The 16,773-nt window shown below is 38.0% G+C and overlaps 1 protein-coding gene across 6 annotated transcripts in view; it reads right to left on the bottom strand.

Moving 5' to 3' along the window:
• The window catches only part of LOC110448824 (tyrosine-protein phosphatase non-receptor type 12-like), a 55,459-nt gene that overhangs the window by 38,356 nt on the left and 330 nt on the right, over nucleotides 1-16,773 (bottom strand). For all 6 annotated transcript variants that reach the window (XR_002462781.1, XR_002462782.1, XR_002462783.1 and 3 more), the window contains exons 2-9: nucleotides 14,601-14,709; nucleotides 14,147-14,220; nucleotides 11,050-11,184; nucleotides 8,676-8,747; nucleotides 3,576-3,787; nucleotides 3,234-3,300; nucleotides 2,690-2,767; nucleotides 1,046-1,150 (exon numbers count right to left, since the gene is read on the bottom strand). Coding sequence is in view for 2 of the 6 variants with exons in the window: in XM_021495270.1 (XP_021350945.1) it covers nucleotides 1,046-1,150; nucleotides 2,690-2,767; nucleotides 3,234-3,300; nucleotides 3,576-3,787; nucleotides 8,676-8,747; nucleotides 11,050-11,184; nucleotides 14,147-14,220; nucleotides 14,601-14,709 (852 nt within the window). In the remaining 4 variants the exon portion in view is untranslated. The remainder of the gene's footprint in view (nucleotides 1-1,045; nucleotides 1,151-2,689; nucleotides 2,768-3,233; nucleotides 3,301-3,575; nucleotides 3,788-8,675; nucleotides 8,748-11,049; nucleotides 11,185-14,146; nucleotides 14,221-14,600; nucleotides 14,710-16,773) is intronic.

The following is a 16,773-nucleotide window of genomic DNA, read 5'->3' as shown; positions in this document are numbered from 1 at the left end:
GGGGACATAGAGAACAGATGGGTTCGTGGATAATGGAACTAGAGACACAAGGGACATAGAGAACAGATGGGTTCGGGGATAATGGAACTAGAGACACAAGGGATATAGAGAACAGATGGGTTCAGGGATAATGGAGCTAGAGACATGGGGACATAGAGAACAGATGGGTTCGGGGATAATGGAACTAGAGACACAAGGGACATAGAGAACAGATGGGTTCGGGGATAACGGAACTAGAGACACAAGGGATATAGAGAACAGATGGGTTCGGGGATAATGGAGCTAGAGACACAGGGGACATAGAGAACAGATGGGTTTGGGGATAATGGAACTAGAGACACAGGGGACAAAGAGAACAGATGGGTTCGGGGATAATGGAACTTAACACACAAGGGACATAGAGAACAGATGGGTTCGGGGATAATGGAACTAGGGACATAGGGGACATAGAGAACAGATGGGTTCGGGGATAATGGAGCTAGAGACACAGGGGACATAGAGAACACATGGGTTCGGGGATAATGGAGCTAGAGACACAGGGCACAAAAAGAACAGAGGGGTTCGGGGATAATGGAACTTTACACACAGGGGACATAGAGAACAGATGGGTTCGATTCGGGGATAATGGAACTAGAGACACTGGGGACATTGAGAACAGATGGGTTTGGGGATAATGGAACTTAACACACAGGGGACATAGAGAACAGATGGGTTCGGGGATAATGGAACTAGAGACACAGGGGACATAGAGAACAGAGGGGTTCGGGGATAATGGAACTAGAGACACAGGGGACATGGAGAACAGATGGGTTCGGGGATAATGGAACTATAGACACAGGGGACATAGATAACAGATGGGTTTGGGGATAATCGAGCTAGAGACACAGGGGACAGGGATTGTAAATAGTGGTTAAGGCTAGCTCAAAGTACAAACTGTATTTGGAATTAAGCGGAAAGAAATGTTAGAGCGAAGACCACTCAGAACAAATAGAATACGGCAGAAGGTAGAACGTGGATGGAAGAGGGAATTCTTGAGGAATGTTACCTCTTCAATGTCATCCCCATAATTCATGTAGATGTTTTCCTCCATGATTTCAAGGTGTTTCTGGAACAAGTCTCTAACAGCTAGGTGTGCCATTTCATACTGGTCCTGTTAACAGAGAAAACACCTATTTAGAAAGATAAGGTAAACAACAACACAACAAAAGGCCCGATGGGCCTGCATCGCTCACCTGGTATAAATCTCACACTTGTAACATTAAAAGTGATCTAAAATAAAGCTACGGGCCAAATATCAGTATTTATGATTAAAATCCATTCAAAAGAACCTGTTAATTTTTTTTAAAACATTTCACCCCTGGGATTGAAAGTCGACAAAGTCATGTTGAACATTTTTTTTTACCTTTCATCTCAGGATGCAACTTGCAAAGTATCAACATCCTGGGACCAATGGTTATTCAGAAGAGGTTGTTTAAAGATTTTAAACAAATTTGACCCCTGTGACCTTGAATATAAATCAAAGTCATTCACTTTAACAAACATAGTAGTCCTTGATCCCAGCATGCTTTTGACTAAATATCAACATCCTGAGCATTTTGGTTATTCAAAACAAGTTGTTTAAATATTTTGAACATATTTGCTCCTTGTGACCTTGAATATGATTCAAGGTCATTCATTTTAACAAACATGGTAGCCCTTGATCCTAGTATGCTACTCAGACTAAATATCATCACCCTGGGCATTTTGGTTATTCAGAAGAAGTTGTTTAAAGTTTTTAACATATTGACCCCAATGACCTTGAATATGGATGAAGGTCATTCATTTGAACAAACATTGTAGCCCTTCATCTTAGCATGCTACTGGCCAAATATCATCACCCTGTGCATTTTGGTTATTCAGAAGAAGTTGTTTAATGTTTTTCACATATTTGACCCCTGTGACCTTGAATATAATTGAAGGTCATTCATTTGAACAAACTTGATAGCCATTAACACTAGCATGCTACTGGCCAAATATCATCTCCCTGGGCAGTTTGGTTATTCAGAAGACGTTGTTGAGTGTTTTTCACATATTTGACCCCTGTGACCTTGAAAATGGGTGAAGGTCATTAACTTCATCCCAGTTTGCTTCTGGCCAAATATCATCACCCTAGGCCTTTCGTTAACACATTAATACATATGGTGATATTAAACTTAAAATATATAGGATCTTGCACAAGTTTTTATGTCATATGAGATTTATGAAAGGGGTCCAAGATTTTTTTCAATTTGAGGCGAGCTAAAATGAATTATTTTTTCATAAATTCCAAATGAAATGAAAACAAGCGTAAGATTGATTTTATCACATAATCAAGATTTGTGGCATTTATTCGTGTAAAATGGCAATTTTCATGTAACCTTGAAATGTAAAAAGCCGCCATTTTGACTCCAGTGCATAAGTGTGTGACGTGATGTACTTGTGATATGGGCGACGTCACAATTGAAACAATTGAAAGTTACAACCAATCACAGGGCTGATAGGTCATATTACATTGGTTAATACGCAAACAAATATGACATGGGTACATTCACTAGATAATACAGTTCAGTATGTGATAAAAAAGAATATTGCATGTTAAAATAAAAGAATATTGCATGTTAAAATTTTCTCAATTACATTACCACTAAAACTTGAATAGCAATGTACAAACCGGTGTTTGTATCATGGACTGACGCTGTTCTCTCATCGCCTCCACAATCTGCTTCAACTCAAAGTCTGCAGTCAGTTTCTGAGAAAAAAAATTGTTCTCTTGTATTCTGATTTTGTCAACAGTTAACAAATTCACAAAATGTTCCATTCCATTGAACCCAATAAATCATGTCTTGTAAAAAACATTCTGTAATAGGATCTCGTGACCTTTTGCCTCTAGCCTGTATATCTATATTAAGGTTCTGAACTTCTGACCTCTTAGGACTTGCACACATTTACTGACATATCCTGGATTTTTGAAAGTTGCCTACTCCAGTCAACATTACAATTGTTTCCCTTTCAGATTATTTACCCCACCCATGAGAGTCTCGAAGTCAAGGCAACAGTGCAAATTGTTTCCTTCCTTAGATTACTTACCCCGCCCTTAAGAATCTCTCGAAGTCAAAAGTACAAATTGTTCCCCTATCTTCAGATTGCTTACCCTGCCCCTTAGAATCTCCCTAACAGTTAATAATACAAATTGTTCCCGTCTTCAGAATACTTACCCCACCCCTTAGAAGCTCCCAGGCATAGTCAATAGCACAAACTGTTCCAGTTCGTCCACAACCAGCACTGTGAAAACATGTATTTATGGTATATGAAACAACATACATTGACCCTTTTCTCCAGAGTAGGATTCTGAGGTTTAAAGCGAACTTTATATGTATTATGATAACAGGAAATCTTCTTATATTCATATCGATATGAAATACTACCTGGTACCTAAAAAAGTTATTTGTGGTTTCAAGTATTCAAGATCGTAAGATCTGTACTCTTCCTCATCCTCAATAAAGATGTTCACTGTCATGTAAAATTCACAAAATTCACCCGGTAATCCCTCAAGTTACCTGCAGTGGACCAATATTGGGGCTTTTTCTGCATCCTTGTGGCGAATGTCTCTCATCTTGGCGACCATGGCTAGGATAACATTACGGTCCTCGGGGATGCCGTGGTCGGGCCAACCCGTGTAGTGGTACTGTGTAACTTGGTGGGACTGGTCACCGTACGATGCTTCAAATACCCTCACAGTACAGTCTTCCTTCATATCACTCTCATTTGTCTACAAAACACAAATACCCTCATAGTGCAGTCTTCCTTCATATCACTCTCATTTGTCTACAAAACACAAATACCCTCACAGTGCAGTCTTCCTTCATATCACTCTCGTTTGTCTACAAAACACAAATACCCTCACAGTACAGTCTTCCTTCATATCACTCTCATTTGTCTACAAAACACAAATACCCTCATAGTACAGTCTTCCTTCATATCACTCTCGTTTGTCTACAAAACACAAATACCCTCACAGTACAGTCTTCCTTCATATCACTCTCATTTGTCTACAAAACACAAATACCCTCATAGTACAGTCTTCCTTCATATCACTCTCGTTTGTCTACAAAACACAAATACCCTCATAGTACAGTCTTCCTTCATATCACTCTCGTTTGTCTACAAAACACAAATACCCTCATAGTACAGTCTTCCTTCATATCACTCTCGTTTGTCTACAAAACACAAATACCCTCATAGTACAGTCTTCCTTCATATCACTCTCGTTTGTCTACAAAACACAAATACCCTCATAGTACAGTCTTCCTTCATATCACTCTCGTTTGTCTACAAAACACAAATACCCTCATAGTACAGTCTTCCTTCATATCACTCTCGTTTGTCTACAAAACACAAATACCCTCATAGTACAGTCTTCCTTCATATCACTCTCGTTTGTCTACAAAACACAAATACCCTCATAGTACAGTCTTCCTTCATATCACTCTCGTTTGTCTACAAAACACAAATACCCTCATAGTACAGTCTTCCTTCATATCACTCTCGTTTGTCTACAAAACACAAATACCCTCATAGTACAGTCTTCCTTCATATCACTCTCGTTTGTCTACAAAACACAAATACCCTCATAGTACAGTCTTCCTTCATATCACTCTCGTTTGTCTACAAAACACAAATACCCTCATAGTACAGTCTTCCTTCATATCACTCTCGTTTGTCTACAAAACACAAATACCCTCATAGTACAGTCTTCCTTCATATCACTCTCGTTTGTCTACAAAACACAAATACCCTCATAGTACAGTCTTCCTTCATATCACTCTCGTTTGTCTACAAAACACAAATACCCTCATAGTACAGTCTTCCTTCATATCACTCTCGTTTGTCTACAAAACACAAATACCCTCATAGTACAGTCTTCCTTCATATCACTCTCGTTTGTCTACAAAACACAAATACCCTCATAGTACAGTCTTCCTTCATATCACTCTCGTTTGTCTACAAAACACAAATACCCTCATAGTACAGTCTTCCTTCATATCACTCTCGTTTGTCTACAAAACACAAATACCCTCATAGTACAGTCTTCCTTCATATCACTCTCGTTTGTCTACAAAACACAAATACCCTCATAGTACAGTCTTCCTTCATATCACTCTCGTTTGTCTACAAAACACAAATACCCTCATAGTACAGTCTTCCTTCATATCACTCTCGTTTGTCTACAAAACACAAATACCCTCATAGTACAGTCTTCCTTCATATCACTCTCGTTTGTCTACAAAACACAAATACCCTCATAGTACAGTCTTCCTTCATATCACTCTCGTTTGTCTACAAAACACAAATACCCTCATAGTACAGTCTTCCTTCATATCACTCTCGTTTGTCTACAAAACACAAATACCCTCACAGTACAGTCTTCCTTCATATCACTCTCATTTGTCTACAAAACACAAATACCCTCACAGTACAGTCTTCCTTCATATCACTCGTTTGTCTACAAAACACAAATACCCTCACAGTGCAGTCTTCCTTCATATCACTCTCATTTGTCTACAAAACACAAATACCCGCTCCATACAATCAGGTGGCATTCATATCAGCTATGAACACCACTGCCCTTTTGTTGAAGTAATAACTATGATAATGTCATAACTTTAACATCAGGTACAAACAACCTGTCCTGGAAGGTGGCAGTTCTATTCATTAAACAAACATACACGGTACACCCGGTACACACGGTACACACGGTACACAAGTTTACTTGATCTTGATGCTGAGTTTTGATAAATGATTGCAGGTTACCAGGTAATGTACTTATAAACTTCTTTTCCTGGAAAGCAGTTCAATACTAACAAGTCATACCTCTTCAGTGCAATCATCTTATTATGGTAAATAGTAATTTTGTCAGGCCATCTTTACACAGAAATTTATTCACAATAACTTTATCACACCATTATTTTGACAGTTATGTTTACTGAATAGATTGCTTTCAAATTTGACAAAGAAATTAATTCACAATAAATTCACAGTGATGTACAGTCAGCCTGCCTTACCATTTTGACAGTTACGTTCATTGATAGTCAGCCTGCCTTACCATTTTGATAGTTACGTTCATTGATAGTCAGCCTGCCTTACCATTTTAACAGTAATGTTCAGTGATAGCCAGCCTGCCTTACCATTTTGACAGTTAATAGATTGCTTTCAAATTTGACAAAGAAATTAATTCACAATAAATTCACAGGGATGTACAGTCAGCCTGCCTTACCATTTTGACAGTTATGTTCATTGATAGTCAGCCTGCCTTACCATTTTAACAGTTACGTTCATTGATAGTCAGCCTGCCTTACCATTTTAACAGTAATGTTCAGTGATAGCCAGCCTGCCTTACCATTTTGACAGTTAATAGATTGCTTTCAAATTTGACAAAGAAATTAATTCACAATAAATTCACAGTTATTTACAGTCAGCCTGCCTTACCATTTTGACAGTTATGTTCATTGATAGTCAGCATGCCTTACCATATTGACAGTAAGGTTTATTGATAGTCAGCATGCATTACCATTTTGACATTAATTGTCATTGATAGTCAGTCTGCCTTACCATTTTGACAGTAAGGTTCATTGATAGTCAGCCTGCCTTACCATTTTGACAGTTATGTTCATTGATAGTCAGTCTGCCTTACCATTTTGACAGTTACGTTCCTTGATAGTCAGCCTGCCTTACCATTTTGACAGTTACGTTCATTGATAGTCAGACTGCCTTACCATTTTGACAGCAATGTTCATTGATAGTCAGTCTGCCTTACCATTTTGATAGTAATGTTCATTGATAGTCAGCCTGTCTTACCATTTTGACAGTAAGGTTCATTGATAGTCAGCCTGCCTTACCATTTTGACAGTAATGTTCATTGATAGTCAGTCTGCCTTACCATTTTGACAGTTACATTCATTGATAGTCAGCCTGCCTTACCATTTTGACAGTTAGGTTCCTTGATAGTCAGCCTGCCTTACCATTTTGACAGTTATGTTCATTGATAGTCAGTCTGCCTTACCATTTTGACAGTAATGTTCATTGATAGTCAGTCTGCCTTACCATTTTGACAGTTACATTCATTGATAGTCAGCCTGCCTTACCATTTTGACAGTAAGGTTCATTGATAGTCAGTCTGCCTTACCATTTTAACAGTTATGTTCATTGATAGTCAGCCTGCCTTACCATTTTGACAGTAATGTTCAGTGATAGCCAGCCTGCCTTACCATTTTGACAGTTACGTTCTTTGATAGTCAGTCTGCCTTACCATTTTGACAGTTACATTCATTGATGGTCAGCCTGCCTTACCATTTTGACAGTTATGTTCATTGATAGTCAGCATGCCTTACCATTTTAACAGTTATGTTCATTGATAGTCAGCCTGCCTTACCAATTTGACAGTAAGGTTCATTGATAGTCAGCCTGCCTTACCATTTGGATAGTAATGTTCATTGATAGTCAGCCTGCTTACCATTTTTATAGTAATGTTCATTGATAGTCAGTCTGCCTTTCCATTTTGACAGTTACGTTCATTGATAGTCAGCCTGCCTTACCATATTGACAGTAATGTTCATTGATAGTCAGTCTGCCTTTCCATTTTGACAGTTACGTTCATTGATAGTCAGTCTGCCTTACCATTGTGACAGTAAGGTTCATTGATAGTCAGCCTGCCTTACCATTTTGATATTAATGTTCATTGATAGTCAGCCTGCTTACCATTTTTATAGTAATGTTCATTGATAGTCAGTCTGCCTTACCATTTTGACAGTTACGTTCCTTGATAGTCAGCCTGCCTTACCATTTTGACAGTAATGTTCATTGATAGTCAGTCTGCCTTACCATTTTAACAGTAATGTTCATTGATAGTCAGCCTGCCTTACCATTTTGACAGTTACGTTCTTTGATAGTCAGTCTGCCTTACCATTTTGACAGTTACGTTCCTTGATAGTCAGCCTGCCTTACCATTTTGACAGTTACGTTCTTTGATAGTCAGTCTGCCTTACCATTTTGACAGTAATATTCATTGATAGTCAGTCTGCCTTACCATTTTGACTGTTACATTCATTGATAGTCAGCCTGCCTTCCCATTTTGACAGTAAGGTTCATTGATAGTCAGACTGCCTTACCATATTGACAGTTATGTTCATTGATAGTCAGTCTGCCTTACCATGTTGACAGTTACGTTCATTGATAGTCAGCCTGCCTTACCATTTTGATAGTAATGTTCATTGATAGTCAGCCTGCTTTACCAATTTGACAGTAAGGTTCATTGATAGTCAGCCTGCCTTACCATATTGACAGTAATTTTCATTGATAGTCAGTCTGCCTTACCATTTTGACAGTTACGTTCATTGATAGTCAGCCTGCCTTACCATTTTGATAGTAATGTTCATTGATAGTCAGTCTGCCTTACCAATTTGACAGTAAGGTTCATTGATAGTCACCCTGCCTTACCATATTGACAGTTATGTTCATTGATAGTCAGTCTGTCTTACCATTTTGACAGTAACGTTCATTGATAGTCAGTCTGCCTTACCATTTTAACAGTTATGTTCATTGATAGTCAGTCTGCCTTACCAATTTGACAGTAAGGTTCATTGATAGTCAGCCTGCCTTACCATTGTGACAGTGACATTTCCATAGTCTTCCTCATCTCCAACCAACTCAGGCCAATAGACCGCACATTTTTTCTGGAAAAAAAAATCATTTGATTCAATTCTTTAAACATGTATTTACACAAATCATACCTGCTAACTCCCCCTTTTTGGGGGGAGATTCCGAATTTTGAACCCTTCAATTGAGCGTTTTCAACTAGAGAATTTTCTAAGATCTGATGATTTCAACTGAAAGATCTAGAAAGAACAGCTCACAGGATGTCATTTAAAAGTGTTAAATTTTCCCTAGGGTGTACATACACACAATATATTTATGTTTTGAATTCTGAGTACATGTAATCTCCCCCATGGAAATTTCAAAAAGTACGACAAATATCTGTTACAGTGTACTTCACTAGAACTTGTTTCAATATTTCAGCATGTTTGAACCATGTAACCTTGAATGTAAATATAGGTAATGTATTTTAATTAATAGCAGCCCTACATATCACACATGCAAGCTACTGGCAAATTATCACATCCCTACACCCTATGGTTCTTAGGTTACCAAAAAGATATTTAAAAGACAAATGATGGACACTAAAGTGGAATAACAGCTCACCTTAATATTTTGGACTATTGCAACTAATAAATAAAAGGTATTATCATCCAAAAAATCGTAATCATATTATAAATTCAAACAAGAGGCCCAATGGGCCTGCAATGCTCACCTGGCATTAGTATCACGATTTTGAACCTTAAAAGAAAGCTACAGACAAAATATCATTGTCTTGACTCAAAGTCATTCAAAAGAACCTGTTACCAGATTTAAACACATTTGACCCCTGTGACCTTGAAAGTCAAACGAGGACATTATGGTGAACAAACTTTATAGCCTGTTTATCCCAGAATGCAACTTGCCAAATATCACCACCCTATACCCTTAGTTTATTAAGAAGATGACTTAAAGATTTATATATAATTGACCAGTCAAGTTCTGGTCACATATCAAGTCGTTAAAAAGATTCCAACATATTTGACCACATGGGTGATAGTCATTCATCTACACAAATGTGGTAGCCCTTCATCCTAGCATGCTACTGGCAAAATATCACCTTGGACCTTATGGTTATTTAGCAGATGTCATTTAAAGTTTGCTTTAAGACAATTGACCCCTGTGACTTTGAAAATGGGTGAAGATCATTCATTTGAACAAACGTGAAAGCCTGTCATTCCAGGAAACTGCTGGCCAAATATCATCACCCTGAAATTTGGTTATTCAGAAGTCATTTAAAGGTTCGAATATATTTGACCCCTCTGACTTTGAATATGTGAGAAGGTCATTCATTGCAACAAACTTGGAAGCCTTTCATGCCAGTATACTTCTTCCAAATTATCATCACCCTGGACCTTTTGGTTATTCAGAAAAAAGTCGTTTAAAAGATTTCAATATATTTGACCCCTGTGACCTAGAATATGAGTGACGGTCATTCATTTGAGCAAAATTGGTAGCCTTTCATGACAGTATGCTTCTTGCAAAATATCATCACCCTGGGCCTTTTGATTATTAAGAAAAAGTCGTTTAAAAGATTTCAACATATTTGACCCCTGTGACCTTGTCTGTGACCATATGTGTACATGTGAAGATCATTCATTCAAATTAACTTGGTAGCCTTTCACAGTATGTTTCTGGCCAAATAGCATCGCCCTAGGCATTTTGGTTATTCAGAAGAAGATTTTTAAAGGTTTTATACGAAAATTGACCCCTATGACCTTGAATAGAAGTGAAGGTCATTCATTTGAACAAACTTGGTTGCCCTTCATCCCAGCATGCTACTGGCCAAATATCAAGTTGTTTTAAGTTTTTAACATATTTGACCCCCTGTTACAGTCAGGTGATTGTGTGTTATCTCAGTCAGGCAATTAAATGTGTGTTCTCTCAGTCAGGTAATCAAATGTGTGTTCTCTCAGTCAGGTAATCAAATGTGTGTTTTCTCAGTCAGGTAATCAAATATATGTTCTCTCAGTCAGGTAATTAAATGTGTGTTTTCTCTCAACAGGTACATGTATTAAATTAAAATGTGTACTCTCTCAGGAAAGTTAATTCAAAAGCGTATTATTAAAAATGAGCTAAATTGTAATTCCTCTGAGGAAAATAGGTGTTCTCAAAAAAACTAGCAAATTGTCTTTCCTCTTATTAAAGGTCAGCCAAATATTTGTTTTTAAATGGATCAGTGAGGAAATTTTGTGCTCTCGCATAAATGTTTTAATGGAAGAATGTGGTGAAAAGGTAAAATAAATTGATCTTTCAAGACAATAAGGCTTTTGCAATGTTCACAAATGACTTGGTCTGTTAGTATTAGTGCTAACAGGTACTAAGAAGTTATTGTGGACTCACCTTGTTACCCTCTATGAGTTTACAGGCCATTATAACCACTTTGACCCTATTCTCCATAATCATTCTCCAGAAATCATTCACAGTGTTGGGCAGGGGACCCTGGGAGGCGATGTAGCCGTCCTTATCATAGGGGTCCTGTAAAATAGATATAACACCTGTTAAACATGATGAAATAATGAAAATTATCTAGAAGTTTTTATTTTAACCTAGCATTAGGATGAAAAGAAATTAGATTCCTTTTATCAATAAACACAGATCTGGTCTAAAGTGTAAACTCATTCATTAAACCATCATCTGTATCGTGAGAAACAGGAGAATGGTTTTGTACAGCTTAAACATATAACAGAGAGACATGATTGTTAAGATTATACAAACCAAAAGACACAATTAGTATAGAGTACACATACAACGGGGAGACATTATTTGTACAGATTACACATACAACAGGGAGACATTATTTGTACAGATTACACATACAACAGGGAGACATTATTTGTACAGATTACACATACAACAGGAAGACATGATTTGTACAGATTACACATACAACAGGAAAACACAATTTGTACAGATTACACATACAACAGGGAAACATGATTTGTACAGATTACACATACAACAGGGAGACATAATTTGTACAGATTACACATACAACAGGAAAACACAATTTGTACAGATTACACATACAACAGGGAAACATGATTTGTACAAATTACATATACAACAGGAAGACATGATTTGTACAGATTACACATACAACAGGAAAACATGATTTGTACAGATTTCACATACAACAGGGAGACATTATTTGTACAGATTACACATACAACAGGGAGACATAATTTGTACAGATTACACATACAACAGGAAAACATGATTTGTACAGATTTCACATACAACAGGGAGACATTATTTGTACAGATTACCCATACAACAGGGAGACATTATTTGTACAGATTACACATACAACAGGGAGACATTATTTGTACAGATTACACATACAACAGGGAGACATAATTTGTACAGATTACACATACAACAGGAAAACACAATTTGTACAGATTACACATACAACAGGGAAACATGATTTGTACAGATTACACATACAACAGGGAGACATGATTTGTACAGATTACACATACAACAGGGAGACATGATTTGTACAGATTACACATACAACAGGGAAGCATGATTTGTACAGATTACACATACAACAGGAAGACATCATTTGTACAGATTACACATACAACAGGAAGACATGATTTGAACAGATTACACATACAACAGGGAAACATGATTTGTACAGATTACATATACAACAGGAAGACATGATTTGTACAGATTACACATACAACAGGGAGACATTATTTGTACAGATTACACATACAACAGGGAGACATGATTTGTACAGATGACACATACAACAGGGAGACATGATTTGTACAGATTACACATACAACAGGGAGACTTTATTTGTACAGATTACACATACAACAGGAAGACATGATTTGAACAGATTACACATACAACAGGGAAACATGATTTGTACAGATTTCACATACAACAGGGAGACATTATTTGTACAGATTACACATACAACAGGGAGACATTATTTGATACTGATCCCCAATACTGACATGTCAAGGATAATCACAAGGAAGCCCTTGGTATATTTGTATATATACACATATATATGATCATTGACATCATTCTGGTTCTCCACAATGTTAAACATTCACCAAGTGCACCAGGAAGTTTGATCTGTGAAAGTCCACTTGAGAAGTAACATAATGTCCCATACTCAAATGTAAACAAGATACCTCAGAGGGAACTTGGCACCCACCATCATAACATCTTCATTAGTTCTATGTCAATTTGATCTTTTCCCCTTTTTTCTCTTTATATTTCTATGTTAATTTTATCTTTTTTCGTCTTTTCTCTGATTTGTTCGCTCAGTTTCCTGTCCGCCATCCTAATCAGTCTTTTGATCAACCCCAAAAGCTAACATGCACAACCAATCATAACCAAAATTTGAAATGCATAACTAGGGACCATGGGGAACCTCATGTGAAATTTGAAAAGGATCCCTCCAGTACTTTCTGAGAAATAGCGCTAACAAACTTCAACTCTCAAATTAAAGATTGCTAGCTGTCGGCCATCTTGGTTTGTTGTTAGTCCCAAAAAAAGATATGCATAACTAAGGACCATAGGGAACCTTCATGTGAAATCTGAGAAGGATCCCTCCCGTTCTTTCTGAGAAATAGCGCTAACAAACTTTCATTCTCAAATTAAAGATGGCTGGCTATCCACCATCTTGGTTTTGTTATCAGTCCCAAAAAACGATATGCATAACTAGGGACCATGGGGAACTTACATGTGAAATTTGAGAAGGATCACTCCAGCACTTTTTGAGAAATAGCACTAACAAACTTAAACTCTCAAAACAAAGATGACTGACTGTCGGCCATCTTGGTTTTGCTGTTAGTCCCAAAAAACGATATGCATAACTAGGGACCGTGGGGAACTTTCATATGAAATTTGAGAAGGATCCCTCCAGTACTTTCTGAGAAATAGCGTTAACAAGAACTGTTTAAGGAAGGAATGACGGACACACACGGACAGCGGATGCTGGGTGATTTGAATAGCCCACCATCTGATGATGGTTGGCTAAAAACATGTTAACATTTTTCATTAAAACCTACATCATCTTTTATAGTATCCAGAATTCTTTCACTATACTACTAAGTGAATCAGGTACATGTCTTGCTTTTTTTTTAAATTCTACAAGCCCTAATTTATCTCTCGTCCAAGGATTTGTGAGTCTCAAAATTTTAATTGCTTCGAAAATCGAGTTTGGACTCAACATAGCTCCACTTGGGGATGAGATTGCTCAAGGATATTCCTTAATCTAGCTTAGCTCCATTTGAACAGAAATTAAATGAACTTTTCAACAAGCAAGAACCTCAAAGGAATGCATCATTAAATGGAGCTAACATGAATTTGACGGCCTTGAAAACAAAGTGCTTAATATCTGCAGTGTAACCGTTTTACAGATATAATTTTTACTAGTGTGATGGAAGGGTCCCTAAGAACGTACCTGAATGAGGTTGGCGTTGATGTAATCTGATCCCTCCTCACCAGTGTCCTGCAGCTTAACTCGGGAGTAGTCATCTGTCAATAGAATAAATAAATGTCTAAGATAGTGAAACAGTGTGTAGTTATTTGAGGAGGCAATAAGACGTTACAGTACAGTTGTATGTGGACAGTATAGCTACGGTTTACGAGACAGATTTACATTGTAGTTGGTTTAGGCAACAGCTAAGTGTATGCCTGGAAATCAACGCTGCAGTTTAATATTCACGTTTTTTTGCCCTCCATAATGCCTTATTAATGGGGGGTGAAATATCATTACAGCGAACAGAAGAAAACAACATTATACACAGTGTTTAAATGTGAGGGGTGAAATCGACACTGAGCAAATATTGATTATATTGGCAAGGGTAAAGGTTTGTCCCAGTAAACTGTACTCTGTGGAATGCCTACACACTTACAGGCAATGATGTCCTTGTATCGGTTTTTCCTCAGGTTGTGCGGCTCCCTCCCAGCTGTTGAGGAGAATGTGTTATTCTCCTTGTGTTGTGCTGCTATCTCACGTAGGTCCTGAAATAAAATCCATGTATAAAGTGATACAATGAAAACGTAAATGTAATTAACTTTGTTTTTGATAATTCAGTTTATTTTTTTTGTTATTTATGTAATAAGAATACTCCATCATGGACGGTAATACATTGCACATGAACGTTGCACATATAATGACTGGAAACTTGGTTAACATGCTTTTTAATCCAATTGTGAAAATAAATACTGAAATTAGAAAAATGCAGGGTCATTTTTCATTCGGGAATGGGTCCTGTACGTACCAGACCCTATAAACACCTGGCAAAAACTCTGGACAGGCATATCTGCTTATGTCATCTGCGTAATCAGATGGTAATAGCAGCAAGTACGGCTTCCAACATCCCCAATCGCTGTCACATTAGTGCACAAACCATAATTCGCCAGTTGGCCGAGGTAGGGCTACGTCCTCACTAACCGAATTGTGAACCTCGACTGACCTAACGCCATATCCAAAGATACTCGGCATGGGCACGACAACATTTACGTTGGTCTCTACAACAGTGGCAACAAGTTCTATTCATGGATGAGTCCCAAAAACTATTGCTCAGATAGCTGAACGCCAGTGGTTAACATCTAACAGGAGGCCTGCTTGTTACGTCATGATCATTTTTGGTGATGGAAGCTTCATGTTGTGGGATATGGGCAATGCTCGTTCAGACCTTGTGATTGTCGGCGTTAGCCAGAAAGCTCAACGTAACAGGGAGCAGATCTTGGTACCACATATTGTTCCATTCCTGGTGACAAATCGGGGCACGTTTCAGTAAGATAACACATGTACTCCTGTTGCACCCGTTAACATGGACATTCTTCGTCAACAGAACAACAATGTGCTTGGTTGAACACCACTTTCCACAAATGCCAATCCCATTAAGCACCTCTGTGATCAGTCTGACAGAAGAGTGAGAAAACTCTGTAATCTTCAAAGGACAGGTTTCAGTCTAGCGATTGGCCAGGGTTTTCATCTGACCAATCAAATCGCTAGCTGAATGCCTATTTTTGCTATGACATATTCTAGGGGTGCACGTGCAGAAAAAGACAGTCATTACATTTAACCCCTGGAGAATTGAGGATGTCACCGAGGGGGGGGGGCAGATTTATATAATTAATAGCAGAGACATTATATATTATGATATACCTGCATAGGGATCCCTGTCCACCTACACTCTGGGTATGTTGTATATACTGTATTAATGTGACCTCCCCTTTAATTCGTTTTGGATACAACTGTAGCACAGAGGGGCCAGTCAACTTCAAATACACAAATCCAGTTCATCTTTCCAATGGTAAGCATTCTTTTCGTACATCAACTAGAAATGTGGTTTTTGATGCAAGAAAGTTAGATGGGGTCGATTTTTCGATATCAAGAGCTCCCCCCCTCCTTCTCGTATTATATTAACCTTGGAGTGAAATATAGCTTTAATAAACTCTCATCAACAGGTCCCTGTGATTTCCACCAGGCCAGGCGAGAAACATTTTGACATATATGTCTGAGTATATTCCGTTTATACCACCAGATTTAATTCTCTCCGACTCAATTATTAACACATGAAGTTGGTGACAGTTTCCATCGAATGTCAGCGGCTATTTCACCTGGCTACAATCTAGGTCTTATATACAGATACAAACAGAACCAGGATGCTAAATAATCAACAGGTGCACTGTGTACCTGTGGCTGTATACTCTACCCTTCCGTAAAGTGTACCATTATATTACTGTGAGTTTACTGGTATGTTTAGTGTAATGGTGCATGGTCAAGTTAGTGTAACACATTACCGTCCAGTACACTGACCTCAGTCCGTAGTGTATACAAACACTGACCCCCTCACCTCTCTAGGTCTTATTACACTGTTATACAGATATACATAGAAACAGGATGCTAGATATTTGGGGATGGAGGTACCGATCTGTAATCAACATGTACTCTACGTACCCTTGCGTAAAGTTACTGGTATGGTATAGTGTAGCGGTGCATGGTCATGATAATGTCACACAATACCGTCCAGTACACTGACCACAGTCCGTAGTGTATATACAAACACTGCCCCC

Source organism: Mizuhopecten yessoensis, unplaced genomic scaffold, assembly GCF_002113885.1.
Source record: "Mizuhopecten yessoensis strain PY_sf001 unplaced genomic scaffold, ASM211388v2 scaffold4359, whole genome shotgun sequence".
In the NCBI taxonomy this organism is placed as follows: Eukaryota; Metazoa; Mollusca; class Bivalvia; order Pectinida; family Pectinidae; genus Mizuhopecten; species Mizuhopecten yessoensis.
The sequence above is the reverse complement of the archived record's forward strand: the minus strand, read 5'-3'. Positions and strand labels throughout refer to the sequence as shown.